A 17,865-nucleotide genomic window follows, 5' to 3' on the forward strand; every position below is an offset into this window, starting at 1 on the left:
TTTCCCTAGGCGGAAAATGATCTTGAAATCAAAACAAGTTAAAAATAGTGCCCACCGAGCTTGTCGCCTATTTAGCACTCGAGCCGTCTGAAAATATGTAAGATTTTTGTGGTCACTATAAATGATGATTTGAAGAGGCGAACCTTCCAAGAAATGTCTCCATTGCGCAAAAGAGTCGACCACACCTAGTAACTCTTTGTCATGCACCTCATAGTTGATCTCCGCAACATTAAATTTTCTTGAGTGAAACGTGACTGGATGCAACTACCCATCTTCACATGGCTCTGATAGGATGCTCCCCAATGCAAAGTCGGATGCATTTGCCTCAATGGTAAATGGCTTTTCTGGATCAACATGAGCTAAGACAAGAGTTGATGTGAATGCCTCTTTCAACTGAGTAAAGGCTTTGTCTACTTCAGGAGTCCAAACAAATGCTTGATTTTTCTTGGTGAGTTGACTGAGTGGCAATACAATCTTCGAATAATTCCATATGAATTTGCTGTAGAAGTTGGCAAATCCAAGGAAACACTGGACATCGCGGACGGAACTTGGAGTATGCCATTCCAATATTGTTTGAATTTTCATTGGATCCATGAAGATACCTTTGGAAGAAATGGTATAACCTGTAATGGACGCACCAACCCTAGACTACGACAAAGCACAGATGACGAGGTGATGATTGATAAGGTTACGAACGAGGAACTAGAAGTGACGAGGCTAGAAACTCGGGAAGTTGGGAGCGACAAGATGAGGAACTTAAGAGCCTAGGAAGAATACAAGAGCATAAAGACAGAGATGTAAATCAAGGAGAGAAGATGGGCTAAAGAAGAATACTAGATTGATGTGTCAATGACTGGTGTGAATCCCTTGAAAGGGACTAAGCAACTTACAAGTATTTATACTGTGAGTTGAAATACATGCAATAGAATATTCTTGAGAATATTTTCCTTCTTGTCTACTTGATCTTTATCTCTATCTTCATGCACTTGTGTCATTCCTACCTTCTCAAGTTCCACGCTCTTAGCTCCATCATCCGTGCTCCGTCCGAGTTCGCGCTTGGTGTGTCTGTGACAGTTTGAATCCCTTGAAAGGGACCAAGGAGGTTACAAGTATTTATACTGTGAGTTGAAGTACATGCATTAGAATATTCTTGAGAATATTTTGGAGAATATTATAGAACCCTCCAGAACCTTCTAGTTCTAGAACTTTCTAAGAACTCCTAGAATGTGAATACATAACACGATTATGTACTTCGATGTGTTGGTTACAATATAGCACTTGACTATAATACAAGAGGTCAACAGTTCAAATCTTGACATAACCGTTGTCATGTCTGTGACATATGGGACCAGAGTCCTTCTCGGTGGTGTCTTAAGTATGGCACTTAATTTATCACTCCCTCTTAGTATGTTAGCATATCTTGAACAAATTGCACTATATGTTGAGCATGTGAAGAGAAAGTGACATTCAACCTCTACCATGCCTTCATTGCATACTTTGCATGTCTTCAAATTAATTACATTTTGATACCATGATGCAACTTCAATACCTAACTTGTGAGATCGAGTGTGAAGTAGCGAGAGAGGAAGTTTTGTCTTTCTTATTATCATTCATGCCCCATGTGGGGTTATATAGTACAAGAGGATCATACATCAATGTGATATATAGGGGTGCATACCCCTCTATCCATTCACACACCCAAGTCACTCACACTCTTTCATATCTACATGCACACACATGTGCATGTGTTCATACACATACATACTTCCTCACTCTTGTGCACATTACACATACACTTACAACAATACGTTGTCGTGAAGATTTCCAGTTGTAGTGTGAAACTGGGGTGGAATAGGGCAAGTCGGTGGTGTGCAACATGTGCGCATGCATAGTAGGAAAATGGTGTATATAATAAGGGGGAGTATTGATCCCACATTGTAACGTCTCTCCCTCCATGGGCTATAAAAGTAAGGGAGGGGTCTCTTGTATGGGGTTGCCCATTTTTGAGTCGTAAGGGTATACCATTTTGTAAAGGGTCTTTCTTTTGTTAAGAGTTCCTAGGGTTAGTAACTTCCTGTTTCCTTTCTTCTTCTTCTCCTTCTTGAGAAATCGGGTGCCGCAGCTATGGCGGCGAAGCTGTTACGTTAACTTCCTTTCTTGGGAGCGTAGCCAGCTTGAAGCCGGGGTTGTATCTTTTCCTCTGTAATATATACGCTTATACCTGTTTGTGCATATTGGTGTATCTGGTGGTGTCAGGAGCATAGCCCCTTTTCATTCCTGTGCATAAGAGTCAGTGTCGCGCGCATGCTCTTCTCTCTCTCTCTCTCTCTCTCTCTCTCTCTCTCTCTCTCTCTCTCTCTCTCTCTCTCTCTCTCTCTCTCTCTCTCTCTCTCTCTCTCTCTCTCTCTCTCTCTCTCGTGTTCGGTTGCCTCCGGGTCTTGTCCGGAGTCAGTTTTCTTGGCATCCCTTTCTCCCTCATCTGAGACCCCCATGGTCCCGCCCCTTTTGCACGCACGCGTGTAATAACGCGACATCTTTGGTGAACCTGACGTGAAGGGGCAACAAGGGAGAATGAAGTTGGAAGAAGACAACTTCGCGCAACTTTTTGTCGAAGCAGTGAGGGAGTTTGGACGAGCAACAACAAGAAGAGAGACGACGCAGCAAGTTGTTGAGCGAGTGGTCGAAAGAGTCGGCTGTTTCAACGGGGACAAGGTCCCATTCTACTTGGAAGCCTACAACGCGGAAATGGAGGAGCGAGACGTAGACGAGGCATTGAGGTTGAAGTTCTTCTGTCGGGTCGTCATCATTTGTATGCACGCGGAAGTGAAGGAGCTCCGAGAAGCTCATAGTTCGTGGGAGGCCTTCGAAGAGGCACTCCTGCAGGCATATGGAGGACGACAGAAGAGCCGGGGACGACACAGCTTCGACCAGTGGGTGGCATCGGCGAAGACCTATCGGTGCGCAACGAAGGCGTTCCGAGAGTTCGAGCGACGACTTGCTCGACTCCCGGAGCGGGAACAAGGTTTGGTGGGAGCGGACAAAAGCCCTCGGAACCGATTCCGGAGAACTTGGCATTCAGGCCCTTATGCCCACGTGAGACCGAAGAGATGGATGATGGTATCGAGGAGTCCTGGCACGATGCCAACGAAGATGGATGGGAAATGGCCAACGAGAAAGTCGACGAAGGAACCATGAAACGACCCGACCGGGGACCGACCCGTGCGGCACTCCGATTCGGGTGGGGCATGATCCGGTCGTGGATTGTTTGATCGGGGCCAGAATCTGCATGAAGGCGAACAACAAAGGGGCGTGAGTCACCTCAAAGAAGTTGATGGTCGAGCGCATGTAGTCATCAGTCACGAGGTCTATAGCTTCCTGGACATGTCGAATCGCATTCGAGAGCGGCTTCTGTCTCAGCTGCCCGGCTTCGGTGAGTGTGAATGTGAGCACGATGTTGTTGCCCATGTAGCCATGCAGGAGCGAGGGCACGAACTTGGCACAGCCGTCCACCGCGAAGAGAAGCTTCGTCTTCTACTCCTCCTTCATGTCCAGGGCCTCGGTGCACGCCTTCCACACCAGGCCTGATAGGGCTTCATACCTGGTACACTGCCTGGGGAGCGTGCCATCGGCCATGGCCTTCTTCTTCAACCGCTTTAGGCTGTCGGGTGAGAAGTAGAAGGAGCGTTGGACAATGTTGTCGGCATCCAGGGAGAGGACCTACAGGCCGAAGGAGACGTCTTCGATAGCTTGGAATTCGGTGTGTGGGTATTTGATCTGGGGTGGGACTCGGGCGGCGAGGATCGATCTGTCAAGGCTCGGAGGGTTGGAGAGGGACAACCCGTGGGCGGTTTCTGCTCACGAGTTCACGAATTCCATGGCAGCTACGCCGTCAAGCATGCAATGGTTCATCCCCAAACCTAAAACAAAACCTCAGCATTCGAACGTGGTCACCTACACAGACCACAAAAATGCAAAGATTATTAATTTACAAGTACAAGAAATATAAAATTAAACAAGAGGCTTTGAGGCATGGCTGGTTAGAACTAGGTGTGGGGGGATGGCATTATGATACAATCCGAGCCTCCATGGGAGGGCATCATGGAGGAGGCTAGGATCCATAGCATAGCATAACAGAGGAAGGAAGGAAGGGGGAAGTTACTTGGACGACCACAAGGGGTGTGTCGAGGGTGGTCTTGACGTCCACAAGGGGTGTGTCGAAGATGCACAGTTTAATGGTAAAGGTTTAACCCTTGTAACACAAGGTCATGGGTTCAAATCTTTTTGGTGCCATATCATGACACTATCCCCCCCTTTAAACGACGAGTGTTACGAGTCGTCTTTAATTGAGGATTTGGTTTTTCTGGATATTGACGATGGAAGTCTTCAAGAAGAGCTTGAGCATTCGCCGAATTCGTCACTGGTTCCCAAGTACGCTCGCTTGGACTATATCGTATTTAATCGACTAAATAATAGAGCTTGTTGCGAACCATCTTGGAATCGAGGATGGCAACAACCTCGTACTCAGGTCCATCTTCAAGTTTGATCGGGGGTGGGGGTGTGGTAATATGATCTGGGATAGTGCAGTCCTGATAGGGTTCTAGAAGAGAACTATGAAATACCAGATGTATCCATAGTTGCGGAGGTAGATCAAGGCGAAAAGGGGCATCATTAATTTTTCCGTTAATATGGAAAAGGCCTAACCGTCGATAATCCAGTTTGTCACACGGTTGAGTAGTCTTGATGTGTTGTCGTAATAGTCATACTCGATCTCCAATAGCAAAAGAGGATGGAAGCCAATGACGATCCACATAGTCTTTCTGTGTTTGCTGGGCGCGATGTAGATGGATAGATAGCTCTGCCTGAATTCGTCATAGCCACTCCAAATGATCCTCTGCACTAGGATTTGTGGGTAACTCAGGAGTTTCTAACACACACCAGTGAGGATGATAGCCGGTATAAGCATAGAATGGTGTAACCCTAGTAGAGGAGTGGATAGAATTATTATAAGCAAATTCAACAAAGTGTAGAATATTTCCCATATTATCTTGTTGATAGTGTAGGAAACACCGAAGATACTATTCCAACGTTTGATCGGTATGTTCTGCTTGTCCATCAATTTGGGGATGATGGCATCGGTTTGGAGAGATTGCAAGTGACCTTGAGCATTTTTAAGAGATGCTTCCAAAATTTAGAGATGAATTGAGGTCCACGATCACTGATGATATTGTCGGGAAGACCATGATGCCGAAATACTTCACGCACAACAATTCCCACGGTTTCTTCACTAGTGATTTCCTTAGTACACAACACAAAATGTGCCATCTTAGTATATCGATCTACCACTATTAAGATCGCATTGAAGCCCTTCGAATATGGAAGATCTGTAATAAAATCTAGAGAAATAGATTGCCACGGTTTGCTTGGGATCGATAACGGCTTGGGATCGATAACGGCTCCAACAAACCATATGGATGATGTCTAGGCATCTTCACTCTACAAATGTATCACATATCCGAACATAGTCTTCGACAAATCTTCGCATATGGGGCCACCAAAATGATCGTTGTACTAAATCCAACGTTTTAGTACAACCAAAATGTCCGGTTGTGTATGTGTCATGACAATTTTGTACTATTCGAAGGTGACAAGAACCATTGGGAACATACAAAAGTTTCTTAAAGAAGAGTAAACCATCATGACATTTGAATTGCCGATAATCCATACCTAGTTGTTGTGACCGTGAACAAGATGCTCGAGAGGGATCAATTTGATCTAGAATAGCTTGAGCAAAAATATCTGTCTTTAAATCTTCACGTATGGTATCGATAATGTGAATCCAATGGAGTGTCAAAAACCCACATTGCTTGAAGTCGTGTTGGACCTAGGATTACTTGCTTTTGATTGTCGAAGGCTGGATCACCAGGACGAGGAGCTAGATACGAGCGTCGTGATAATGCATCTGCCTTCCCCTGTTGCTTGCCCGGACGATATGTAATTTTGAAGTTGAAACGAGTGAGGAACTGAGCCCACCGAGCTTGTCTTCTATTTAACACGCGGGCATTCTGGAAGTAGGCAAGATTCTTGTGATCACTAAATATAGTGACTTGATGAGGAGATCCTTCTAATAAATGCCTCCATTGTGCAAAAGATTCCACTATTGCTAATAGCTCCTTGTCATTTATCTCGTAGTTGATTTCAGCGACGTCAAATTTGCGCGAGTGGAAAGTCATGGGATGTAGCTTCTCATCATCGCCTTGCTATGAAAAAATACTACTAAGGGCGAAATCTGACGTGTCTGCCTCAATGACAAATGGTTTTTGAAGATCAACATGAGCTAGAATAGGAGCCAATGTAAATGCCTTCGTGAGACTGTGAAAAGCTGTGTTTGCTTCCTTAGACCAAATGAACGATTGTCCCTTGGTAAAATAAGCTTTGAGTAGTCTTGTATAAAGTTGTGATAGAAATTTGCAAATCCTAAGAAGCATTGCACATCTCACAACGAACGTGGATTTTGCGACTCTAACACAATACTTTAGTTGGATCCATAAAGATGTGTTCCGAGGAGATGACATAGCCTAGAAATTCCACTTGGTTAGCGTCAAAACTACACTTTTCCCCCACTTTTCCAGCTTTGCATAAAGACCATGTTCTCGTAGTCATCTTAGTACTAATAGTACATGAGAATCATGCTCCTCCCATGTCTTTGAATAAACGAGCAAATCATCCAAGTAGATGATCAAACAAATGTCCAAAAGATCTCAGAATATATCATTTGCCATGTGTTGGAAGAGTGTTGGCGTATTGATGAAGCCGAATGCCATAACCATATGCTCGAAGTGTCCATATCGGGTGCAGAAAGCTATCTTCCATTCTTCTCTCAATTGAAATCTTATGAGTACATCCTTGAGGTTGTCGATACCTGATTTCTCTTGTTCTTCAATCTATGTCCGGATTGTGTAATTCGAACCATGGTAACCCCAAAACAATTGGATGCTCTCGACTACTAATTACATTAAATGCTACTACACACGCCAAATTATTTAGGACAACACTAATCGGCTCTGACTCTTCCACAATATTTTCGGAAGCAATGGGGCGACCATCAATGACTACTACAAAAGCCGGGCTGAAGGGAGTTTTCTTAGGGATATCTGATGAGTTTGGGCAAAATTCTTATCCATGAAGCAAGAGTTGGCTCCGGAATCTAGGAGTGCTAAGACATGTGCTGGAGGGTTAGTTTTAGTACTAATTGTTAGTTGAGCTAGGAAGACATTGCTAACTTGCTTAGAGGGAATGGAACCACTAATGGGCTGCACAGATCTAGAGTTGTCCAACCAAACGGCTCCTATTTGGGTTGGACTTAGTCGTTTAACTCTTCTTCTATTTGACTAAGGATTTCAAATTTGTTTGATAGGCTTGGGCTATTAGGACCATTAGACACTCCTAATGAAATAGACTCGGGTTTAGTACTATTAGTACTAGCAGCTATTTGATTTACTTATCTTCTTGGCCTATGAGGATAGTTCACTGCAATATGCCACGGTGCACCACAATATAGACATAGTCGATTTGCTCGGCGTCATTGCTTTTCCTCTTCCGATAATGGTCCGCGACGCCATGGCATGTCAATTTCCATTGGTGTTAGAGTATTTTCCGGAGACCCATTATATAACTCCCTTGGAAAAGGTTTTGCTACAATTGAGGCGTAGGTGGGCTCTAGTCTTGTCCTTGGCATTTGGAACTGACATTTTGAATGTCGTTCGAAAAGCCGGTTATTGCATCGTACCATTCGATTGATTGCTTCTGTGAGTGACTTTGGTTCTTTGGGAAAAATCAAAAGTAAAGCCTTGACGTCATTACGTTGTCGCGTGGCGCGTGACACACGTGCCAAACGTCGCGATGTGCGTGTCACACAGGCGTGGACAAACACCGGGCCTCTATCCGCTAGTGGTTATGGAGGAGATGAATTTGCCGTTTTAGGTTTATTGTTGGGTTGTTCTTTGTTGTCGAAGACGCACCCGAACTAGAATCAGCGGTGCAGTGGATTGATGTGTAGGCGGCGGTACTGTGGTGGTGTGCAACGTTTAGCGGGCGATGACGACGGCGAAATAATCTTTGCCAATGCTATTTCCTTCTTGATGAGAATTCCAGAGATAGAGTGAATGATCACACAAAATGAAATTGTAGTAGCCGAAGTGACGCTCTAATGTGACTGTGTGTGTGTGTGTGTGTGAGAGAGAGAGACGAGAATTGAGGAAGTGTTTAAGATAGATAGATAGATGGATGGAAATTCCAATTCCGGGTTTTAACCCTTGACATCCAATGTTGAGAAACAAGACAAGTCCCAAATAAGATAAGTAGGTTTTTTAATATTAAGATGTTGATTCAATACATAGCTTGATTGATGCATAGATTGATTCCCCCTTATATAGATGCCCCCATGCATATGCACATGTGAGGGTGTAAGACATGCATACAATACATGAAATGCATGATTGCCATTTGGCGCTCATGCATCACATGTGATGCATGATGACCATGTACCTCATCCAAGCTCTCATGTATGAGCATTCACACATGAAAAACATAATGATGATCTAAAGAAATAACTTAGCCTAATGGTAAGTCAGTTGTCTTCTATCTTGGAGGTGCAAGGTTCAATACTTGCACCCCTTCGTATGCTTGAAAATGTAAATAGGCTTTAGGTGTTCTTATTACATTTATATTTACAACATGCTAACATATGAGTGTAACCATCACCCCTTTCATTCGTGTGCACATTACACCTTCTCGATTCCACGCGATTTTCACACCGTTGCCGAAAATCTTCACGACAACGTAGGCCATAACGAAATTGCTCCATCAATGCTTGGTCATCTTGGCAATGAATATCAATGGCAAGAAGACGGAAATCCTCAACATAAGCTGAGGTCGGCCGATCACCTTGACACAATCTTCGAATTTTATTGATTGCCGTCCTAATGTTGTTGGTGGCTCCGAAACAAGCTTTAAACTTGCTAATAAATTCCTCAAAATTATTTAATAATGGAGATTCTTTTTCTAACAGAGGAGTCAACCATGCCAAAGTTTTGCCACTAAGCAACGTGCCTACTAGTCCCACTCGTGATGCATTGATGGGATATCGGGAAGGATGCATTTGAATCACCAGACGTACCTGATTAAGAAATCCTCTAAATTGTGATCGTGTTCCATCAAATTTCATAAGAAGACCGATGTTGGGTTCTTTATGAATCCCTTGAGTACTTGGTCCTTGTTGTTGCAATGACAAAGTGGTTGCTTCCAGTTGTTGCACACGTAACGCCAACTCCCCGTGTTGTTGTTGCGTTTGCTGCTTTTCTAGAGAGATTGGTTGAAGATCCCCCAACAACCATTGATTTTCTTATTCTAGTGCTACAAACTTTTCTTTCAAGCACTGCAGCTCCAAGAAAACAGATTGGTATTCGTGAGCGCTAACAGTTCCATACTATTGGAGGAAGGAAGGATAAGAAGATTAGTATGAAGGGAAGGAGGGATACGAGGCTGAAGGGAAATTCGATTTAAACAGTTAGGGATAGTACTAGAGGCAAGGAGAATTAGTACTAAATATAGAGGAGAAGAATGAGGATTAGTACTAAGAAGGGAAAGAGTATGTGAGAATCACGAGATGGGAAGAGAGAGAGAGAGAGATAATGATGACAACAAGAAGTATATTATATTATATGAAGAAAGATACAAGAAAAGCTAGGAGGCTTAAGACTGGCGTTGAACCGAATTGGTTCTTAATAATGCCATGTGCCTCTATTTTTAGTACTGTCAGGAGTACTCCTGAAGTTTCTAGAATGTTCTAGAGAAATCTAGAATATACATGAAATAATAAATGAAAATAAATTTATTTGTATTACAATGCATGGTTTAATGGTAAAGGTTCAACTTTTGTAACACAAGGTAATGGGTTCAAATCTTTTTGGTGTCATACCATGCCATATCATGACAAGTATGGTCTTCAATGTATCCACGCTTATTAGTGGGCCGTGCTGGTTTGTTAATGGGTGCTTTTAATATGTGTGTTGATGCTTCACAATCTACTTCACGATTCTCATTGATGGATTCTCCTTAGCAAGCAGTTTGGGACAAATTGGCATCAGAGGTTTTAAAGTTGGAAGTATGGAAATGGTTGCATCAAGATGAGGTTGGGTTCACATTTCAATATGTGCAATATAAGGAAACATGGAGCAGGCTGGATAGGATGTATGTTATGCATGATGAGTCCTTTTTGTTAGAGATGCTTAATATGTCAATTATGCAAGAGTTTGTGACATCGAATCATTTTCCCATATGTTTTGAGTTTAATAAACATGGGGTAGATATGTACAAAACATTACTTGATCGAGTTCCATTGAGGTTTAATTCTTCTTTATTATTACATTTGTTATTTGATACCTATATGCAACAAATTTTTGGCATGTTTTCAGAACAAGTTATTTCAAAAGGATGGCATGCATGGGATACAAATGTAAAATTCGTGTTCGTTTAGCATAACATTTGTTTCCTACGTTGGAAAACGAATGCGAATGTTATTCAAAGATTCTTGTGTATTTTTTTGTTTTTTTCCCATTTTTAAAATATTTTTTTCTGTTTTTAAAATTTTTTTAGGCTTATTTACCTCATAATAAATAGTTAATCTAAAAGTATGGTATTTATCATTCTTTGACGGTGTTTTTCTTACGCGAATGCGAATGCGAATGCACATATGATACGTATGGTTCATACTATGCTACAAAACACCAGTGATATTCATCGTATGTATGGTATGGCTAATGCTAAAAGATGTACGAAATTTATTGATAAGTTTTCATATATTCTTATGTGATGCAATGTACTATTGATGAATAATCTGTATGATGAAGAACTTTTGGATGTTCAAGTTCAAGTACAGGACACTGTGAAGAATTTGTCTTGTCAAAGTTACCAATAAACAAGACTACGTCAATTAAAGGAGGGATTTATAGATAATCAATCACAATCTCATATGTTTTTTCAAGGATTAAGACCACCATATGATCATTCGAATGTGGTACAAATTAAGATAGGGGATGACATTGTTGTAGACCCAATCCAGGTTATTGAGTTATGTATTACTCATTTTAAGAATTTGACTGGGCCAGAATTGATTATTAATGAGGATGTGTTGAAAGCACGACAAGAGTTTTATAATGTAATTGGGTGTGTCATGAATACAAATATTTGTCAATAATTGGATGCTAATTTTGAAGAAGTTGAGGTGGAAAAGGTATTGTTTCACCTTCCAAATGGTAAAAGCCCAAGTTGGGATGGTATTACAAATGAAGTTTTTAAGAAGTATGCTGACATGCTTAAGAGTCCATTCACACAAATGTTTCAACAATGTTTGGATTTTGGTTTCATGCCTAAGAGCTGGAAGGTGGGGTTAATCAAATTGATACCAAAGGTACTATCTCCGAAGTGATTTCATCAATGGAAGCCTATTTCATTGATGGGAGGGTTGTACAAAGTGTTTGCAAATATATTATCCAACAGACTTAAGAAATTCTTAGCTCAACTTATTTATCCATCTCAACTTATGTAAAGTCTATGCATTTCTACGAAAGTTGAAAGGACTATTAATGTGACAATTTTCTTTATTGGTGCAAGTAATTATTTCCTCAATGGAGTGTTCATCTTACCTATTAACAATTTACATGTTCCACCACTCATGTTACACTACTACATTGTGACACCCATTCTAAGTAGTTTTTACCACACACGATTACTAGAATACATAATTGTAATTGTGTCTTTTCATCAAACATTATGATTTTGACTATGAGAAGCCATAAGTTGGAATATAAGATTCACTGTTCAAATAATCTTCAAAATAACTCCCAATGGTTCTAGACTCATCCTAAGTGCAAAGTACAATGAAATGATCTTATTAAACAAATTGTGTCTATATGTATAAAGAATTTACATATATATAACTTAAATTGATGTATAATAACAAATTTGATCATTTTGATTAAGAGTCCATACATAATGTGTCTCTTGGATAGGGAATTAGTGAAAATTGTGTATTTAGTCTCATTCAAAGTTATCACATGAACTATCAATTTGGGGAATAATAACAAGAAATGAAGATCATAGTTGTGGATACATTTAGATGTATAGTTGGTCTTGTAAACAGAGTTTCCTTGTAGCGATCAGGAGGAGGTCCTCCATGGTGGTGGGATGCAATGAAAGGCCAACTTGACCAGAGAAGGTAGCGAAATTCTCGAGGTCGGAGGTGGACGCGGAGACGCAACGAAGGCACGAACCGAACGCATGTGTCTGGAAGAGCGAGACAAACGCATCGTCCACCTCTGCCAATGATATGGCTAGCTCCACACAAAAGCGTCGTAGTCTAGGGAGCTTCATGATGGAGGATCCCCCATGGCTCTTCAACATTTCGACCAACACTTTCACTAGTTCTTCCTTGTTGGTACCCGCGTTGTCCAACGTCTCGTCAAGTACTATAGACGGCAATGTTAGTGTGGTCGAGGAGGAGTTCTTGAGCATGAGAATGGTCTTGGCGGCCAGGCCGATCGCGGCCTCCTTTATCCTCTCCCCTACAGCTGGATCGATCACGAGTTTCAACATCTGCGAAGGAGGACACCAGAATCACACGTTATAGCATGGAAACCAGTGGTCACCACGAAACATGTGCTAAATGTAAATGCTAATCATCAGCTTGTTCGATTTGACTTTCTTGCTAGGGAAATTCCCAGTTTACTCATTTAAATTGGGTCCTTACCTTTTCTATCTTCTTTATCAATTTAGGACTTAAATAATGGCAATGATTGAGACTTGACGACAATGATTGATATTTCATGGTTGGCACTTAAAAGACAATGATTGCCATTTGATGACAATGATTGCCACTTAATAACAATGATTGGGGGCACAATTAAATTATGCAGTACCTGAGGCGTGATCGACTGCCCAATTCGTATCTTGCAATCGTCGGAGCATTCACATTCGTTCTTACCCTCGCAGAAATTGCGCAAGAGGAAGAGCGCATGCTGGCCCCGAGGGTCTAATTTGTAATTCCCAATCCCATAGATCAATGCGTCCACTATGCTAGGATTGATTGCCTCGCTGTCGTTAGCCGAGAGATTCGTCAAAGAATTGATCGATGAGCTCTTGCTTAATCTGATATTAAAACTCGTTAATTGACTCTCTCCCATTATATCTTGTGGTTTAATGCGAAGCATTCTCACGCAATTCCTCGACAGAGTGTTGTCGAATCTCGGTAGAGAAAGCAGAGACAGAGCCTTTCCAGCAACCGTAGCGATTTTCACTCTTAGTTTATGAATGTGGGGTTTAAATCTATAATCCGTGGCATCGTAAGTGCCGCTGCCGAGATTGATGAAGAATAACGCGAAAAGTGCGTGCATAATGCCGCCTGTCCTTCCGATGACGTCTCGCACCTCCTCATCCATGGCGAGATTCGAGAGCGTATCGGCGGCAAGGAACTTGAGCTTCAAAAGGTCCACATACTCTCCTTCCGGCATTCCGTTTAGTGAGGATGATGTCTGGTTGATGGTTCCACTGGCATTGTCGATTTGGAGCAGCTTTTCGTTGAGAATATCTCTGAGATGAGCTATGGAAAGCACAACCTTGGCTATGACTTGGCGTAGAGTCCTCCCCGCAAGGCCGTTGCAGGCAGTCAGATCATTGATGAGTTGCAACGACAGCCATAAAACGATATTGTAGCCGTCCTTCCCGCCCGACTTGGAGTTGGAAATGTCGATAAACGAAACTATTCTACTCAGGAGGCCGCGAGTCGCACCGATCTGAGCGCATACCATCTCGTTCTTGTACGCTAGCTTGATCAAGATCCGAAGCCCTAATTGCACACGCAGATCGCTGGGACGATGGAGCATGGGATTGCGGGGGGCAATGGCGATACGATCCGAAGTAGGGTGCATCCACTGGGTCCAGGAAAGCATGGCCGCCAATTCCCGAGGTCTTGATGGAAGTACCTTATCTACCAATGGGTCAGGATCAGGATGGGCCTCTGGGGCAGCTAGCAATCCAGAGATAGCTTCCATTGATCCTGATATGGCACCTACCCGAATGCCCGCGACGTTATTATCCACGAGCTTCGACAGGAGCATGGCCGCCCAATCTCCAATGATGCGGTGATCCTCGTTCTGCCATGTCAGCATGTCTAATAGCCTCTCGACTGTGCCGTGGCTGGACGTAGAGATGGATTGGAGTGTCACGTGCCGGCGTTGATCGAGGTGGGCAGCTTCGGAGTTAGGGTGGTTGGGTGGCGATGCCATGGCATAGAGCGCCTTGAGCCCGAGGAGGTGCTCGCGATGGGCCTCGGGACCATCGGATTGGAGCCATTCCATGGCGTAATTGAGGAGGCTCATCTTCAGGCCTTGGAAGACGCTGTCGGTGAGGCACGTGGAGTAGACGTCGTAGAAGAAGCGGCGCAAGGTGTGGCCCTCGGGGTCGTGGGGGAGGAGGCCGCAGCGCGCGTTGGTGGACTTGAGGATCTTGCGCACCGAGATGTGGTACTGCCAGTAGGCGCGGCCGGAGAGGAAGATGGCGGCCTCGGTGAGAGTGAGGGAGTAGAAGATGAAGAGGGAGGAGATGTGGGTGCGCTCGGGATCGGATTCGCCCGGGATGAGGTAGTCGCGGATAACGAGGCGCCAGACGGAGAGCGCAATGCAGACGAGGGCCGAAGCGATCTGGAGCCAGTAGAGGAAGAGGCTGATCCGGCGGGCCTGGAAGAGCCACTGCCAGCAAGGTAGGAAGGAGAAGTGGGAGGATTGGGAGTCTGATTGGTGGCGGCGGCGCTGCTGCTGCTGCTGCTCGAGGTCCGGATAGTCGGCCTCGGCGGAGTGGAGGCGCGGGCTGACGAGCGTGGTGAAGGCGCGCTCAATGGAGTGGTAGGCCTCGGTGATGAGGATGGCCGGGGAGGAGGAGCCGCCGGTGTATTGGTGCTGCAGCTCCAGCTCGTGGGACCTGCTGAAGATGCGGAAGCCCTCGGTGACGAGGATGGTGGTGACGATCCAGAAGTCGTCGCTCTTCATGGAGCTGGCGTAGCCGCCCAGGAGGACAACGGTGGCCCACAGGAAGCTGAGCGCGCCGATGTTGGTGGCGGCCTTCTCCAGGACGGCCACGCGCATGGCCAGCATGATGAGCGGGCGCTCCGGCGGCGGCGGCGGCGGCGGGGACACATTTTGGGGGTCCTCCACGACCAGGAAAAGGGGCCTGGCAGCGGGTGGTTCCGGTGGTGGGAGGTGGAAGGACGCGGCGGCGGCGGCGGCGGCGTATTTGGGAGCCTGCTGGAGGCCTCGGTTGCTACCGCTGGAGAGATAGGGGGAGGGGCTGAATTTGTCGCTGAAGGAGGCGAAGGCGGCGGAGGAGGATTTGGAGGAGGAGTTGGAGGAGGAGTTGGAGGAGGCTCCTCCGCCGCCGCCGGTGGCTGCCGCCTCCAAACCCCAGAGGTTGAGGGAAAGGCGATGGCTCTCGCTATTCCTCATTCTCTTTCTATTTGGGTTTTGCTGCCTATTAAATGTATTCTATTTTTTCCTAGTTTTTGCTTATGTATTTGGTATTTGGGTATCGTATGTATATGATGCTATGTATTTGGGTATGGTATGTATGTATGTATATGATACTATGTATTTGGGTATCGTATGTATATGATGCTATGTATTTGGGTATGGTATGTATGTATGTATATGATGCTATGTATTTGGGTATCGTATGTATATGATGCTATGTATTTGGGTATGGTATGTATATAATGCTATGTACTTGGGTATCGTATATGATGCTATGTATTCGAATATCGTATATGATGCTATTTATTTGGGTATTGTATGTATATGATTCTATGTATTTGGGTTATTGTATGTATATGTTGCTATGTATTTGGGTATTGTATATGATGATGATGAAGGAGAAGGAGAAGGAGAAGGAGAAGGAAAAAGGTGTGTGATGAAATGAAATGGAGGGATGATGGTATTTATAATACGAGAAAAACACTTCATGCTCGGCCTCCATACGTCATGGGCCTTGACTTTGCATGCCCATGTACGAGAGATTCTCGCGGCATCTAGGGAGAGAACGACAGACATCATGTGTCGATTTTATCGACTAACTAACTACTTACCTTGTACTCCTAACGAACAAACGAGTGTACACAATCGATGTCAATAAATGCCCTCGCTCATGATCACACGTACTTATTGGATCGTAGTTTTTGTCCCTTTTTTTTTTTTAACAAGCATGGCGATGTGTGGCCGATGAGCATGCCAACAACTACATAGATTGATAGAACTAGAACGAGAAACCTTAAGCGTCCACGAAGACGTCACTCTTGACCTATACACAAAAAGTTTCTTTATGCACATCTCTTTCCTAAAAAGTGTCCATGTGTGATTAGTGCACTCGGCATGTGAGTGCAACCTAAGTTATCATTACTTCTTAATATGTCTCATGAATCACAATCTATGTTGAGCATGTATAAAGCAAGTACATGTACATATATGTATGTCTGTGTGTGTTGGTTCACTCATATTGATATTCTTGTATCTCTTTATCCGTAAATTCACCTTTAACATGGCGCTTTAGGAATCATACACCTTTTATTTTTCTTTGGATATCCATACCATGAATTTGTTGATACTTCATAGATTTGTCTCATAGGCAACTTTGGCCTCGTGTAGACATTACTATATGTATATATTTCTTTATCGTTTTGTCTCACATTGTCTTCTTTCAAGGTTCACAAGACATAATTGACTACACAATTATGTATGTCCCTTTCCTTGTTTACCCCATATTCTCTTTCTTGAATAGTTAATGTCACAAACTAGTGTAGATTTGAGAGGTCTACTCCAATCCTATTTATTTTTTCCAACCGTAAATGGCAATGTGCATAAACTCTTGTTGACGTAGACACTTCATTCTCTGATTATGAAGTATGAATATTACCGTTCTTATTTATGATGCAACTAGGGCTACCTTATTGGTAACCCAAGTTTTTCTTCTAAATGTACTAATCAATCCACGACATAGTGATTTCCTACTTACCCTAGCAGATCAGGCAAAAACGTACTATATTAATGACACCTCTTATCACTTCATCTTGTGCTTGGATTTTAATTTTTCACATGATGTAGTTCATATCAGATAACATTATCCATATATTTTATTTCTAACTTGTGTGTTGTGCCAATGTGTTTATCAATGTTGGTCATATAAATTTATGGTGATATTGCCAATAAATATCTTGCTATGCTAGAGGCATAACAAAGAACATTTGATGGTATTTGATCTTCTTTGAGCTCAATTCTAATGAGAAGCAAAATGTGTCGCATGTGGTTGGTACTGTAATTTGACAATCAACACATTTGATGATTTGACGACATTGGTGAAAACATTTTTTAATCTCAAATATAAATTGCAAAGATATATCAAAATGGTGCTTCATAGGAGTTCGGTTGGCTCAAAACTAATCTTAAGTGCTCACTTCTAGATTATCATATTTCAAAATTATCAAGATTTATGCAGTTTGAGTAAGTGTTAAATGGTGAATTATCTAAGCAATTTTTGAAAATATCCTTGTTCAAAATGGTTAGTCATAAGAACTAATAAAAAACTTAATAAACCTTTAACCCAAACCACTCAAACTTATAAACCAACAAAGCTGAGTTTTAGAACCGAACCGAACCGTTTGTTAATAATAAGCTAAACCAAACCAAACCAAACCAAACTATTTAATTATTTTGGAACTAATAAACCATGGCTTTACTGGTACGGTTCAGTTTGAGTTGAAATTGGGCCCAT

General features: G+C 43.0%; 1 protein-coding gene and 1 pseudogene across 1 annotated transcript; both read right to left on the bottom strand.

Annotated features, from left to right (window-relative positions):
• Window positions 1–264: 264 nt before the first annotated feature.
• On the bottom strand, window positions 265–5,039 carry LOC147859876 (omega-hydroxypalmitate O-feruloyl transferase-like; annotated as a pseudogene).
• A 7,126-nt stretch (window positions 5,040–12,165) lies between these two features.
• Window positions 12,166–15,551, bottom strand: LOC147859877 (uncharacterized). The gene is made up of 2 exons (XM_087324583.1): window positions 12,975–15,551; window positions 12,166–12,651 (listed from the first exon to the last, which is right to left on the bottom strand). Exons 1-2 carry the CDS (start codon window positions 15,549–15,551, stop codon window positions 12,172–12,174), a joined length of 3,057 nt encoding a protein of 1,018 aa, XP_087180709.1. The 3' UTR covers window positions 12,166–12,171.
• Between the last annotated feature and the right edge of the window lie 2,314 nt (window positions 15,552–17,865).

Source organism: Azolla caroliniana, unplaced genomic scaffold (assembly GCF_043228905.1).
Source record: "Azolla caroliniana isolate FFs.n. ecotype wild unplaced genomic scaffold, voAzoCaro1.0.p SCAF_9, whole genome shotgun sequence".
NCBI classification, from domain to species: Eukaryota; Viridiplantae; Streptophyta; class Polypodiopsida; order Salviniales; family Salviniaceae; genus Azolla; species Azolla caroliniana.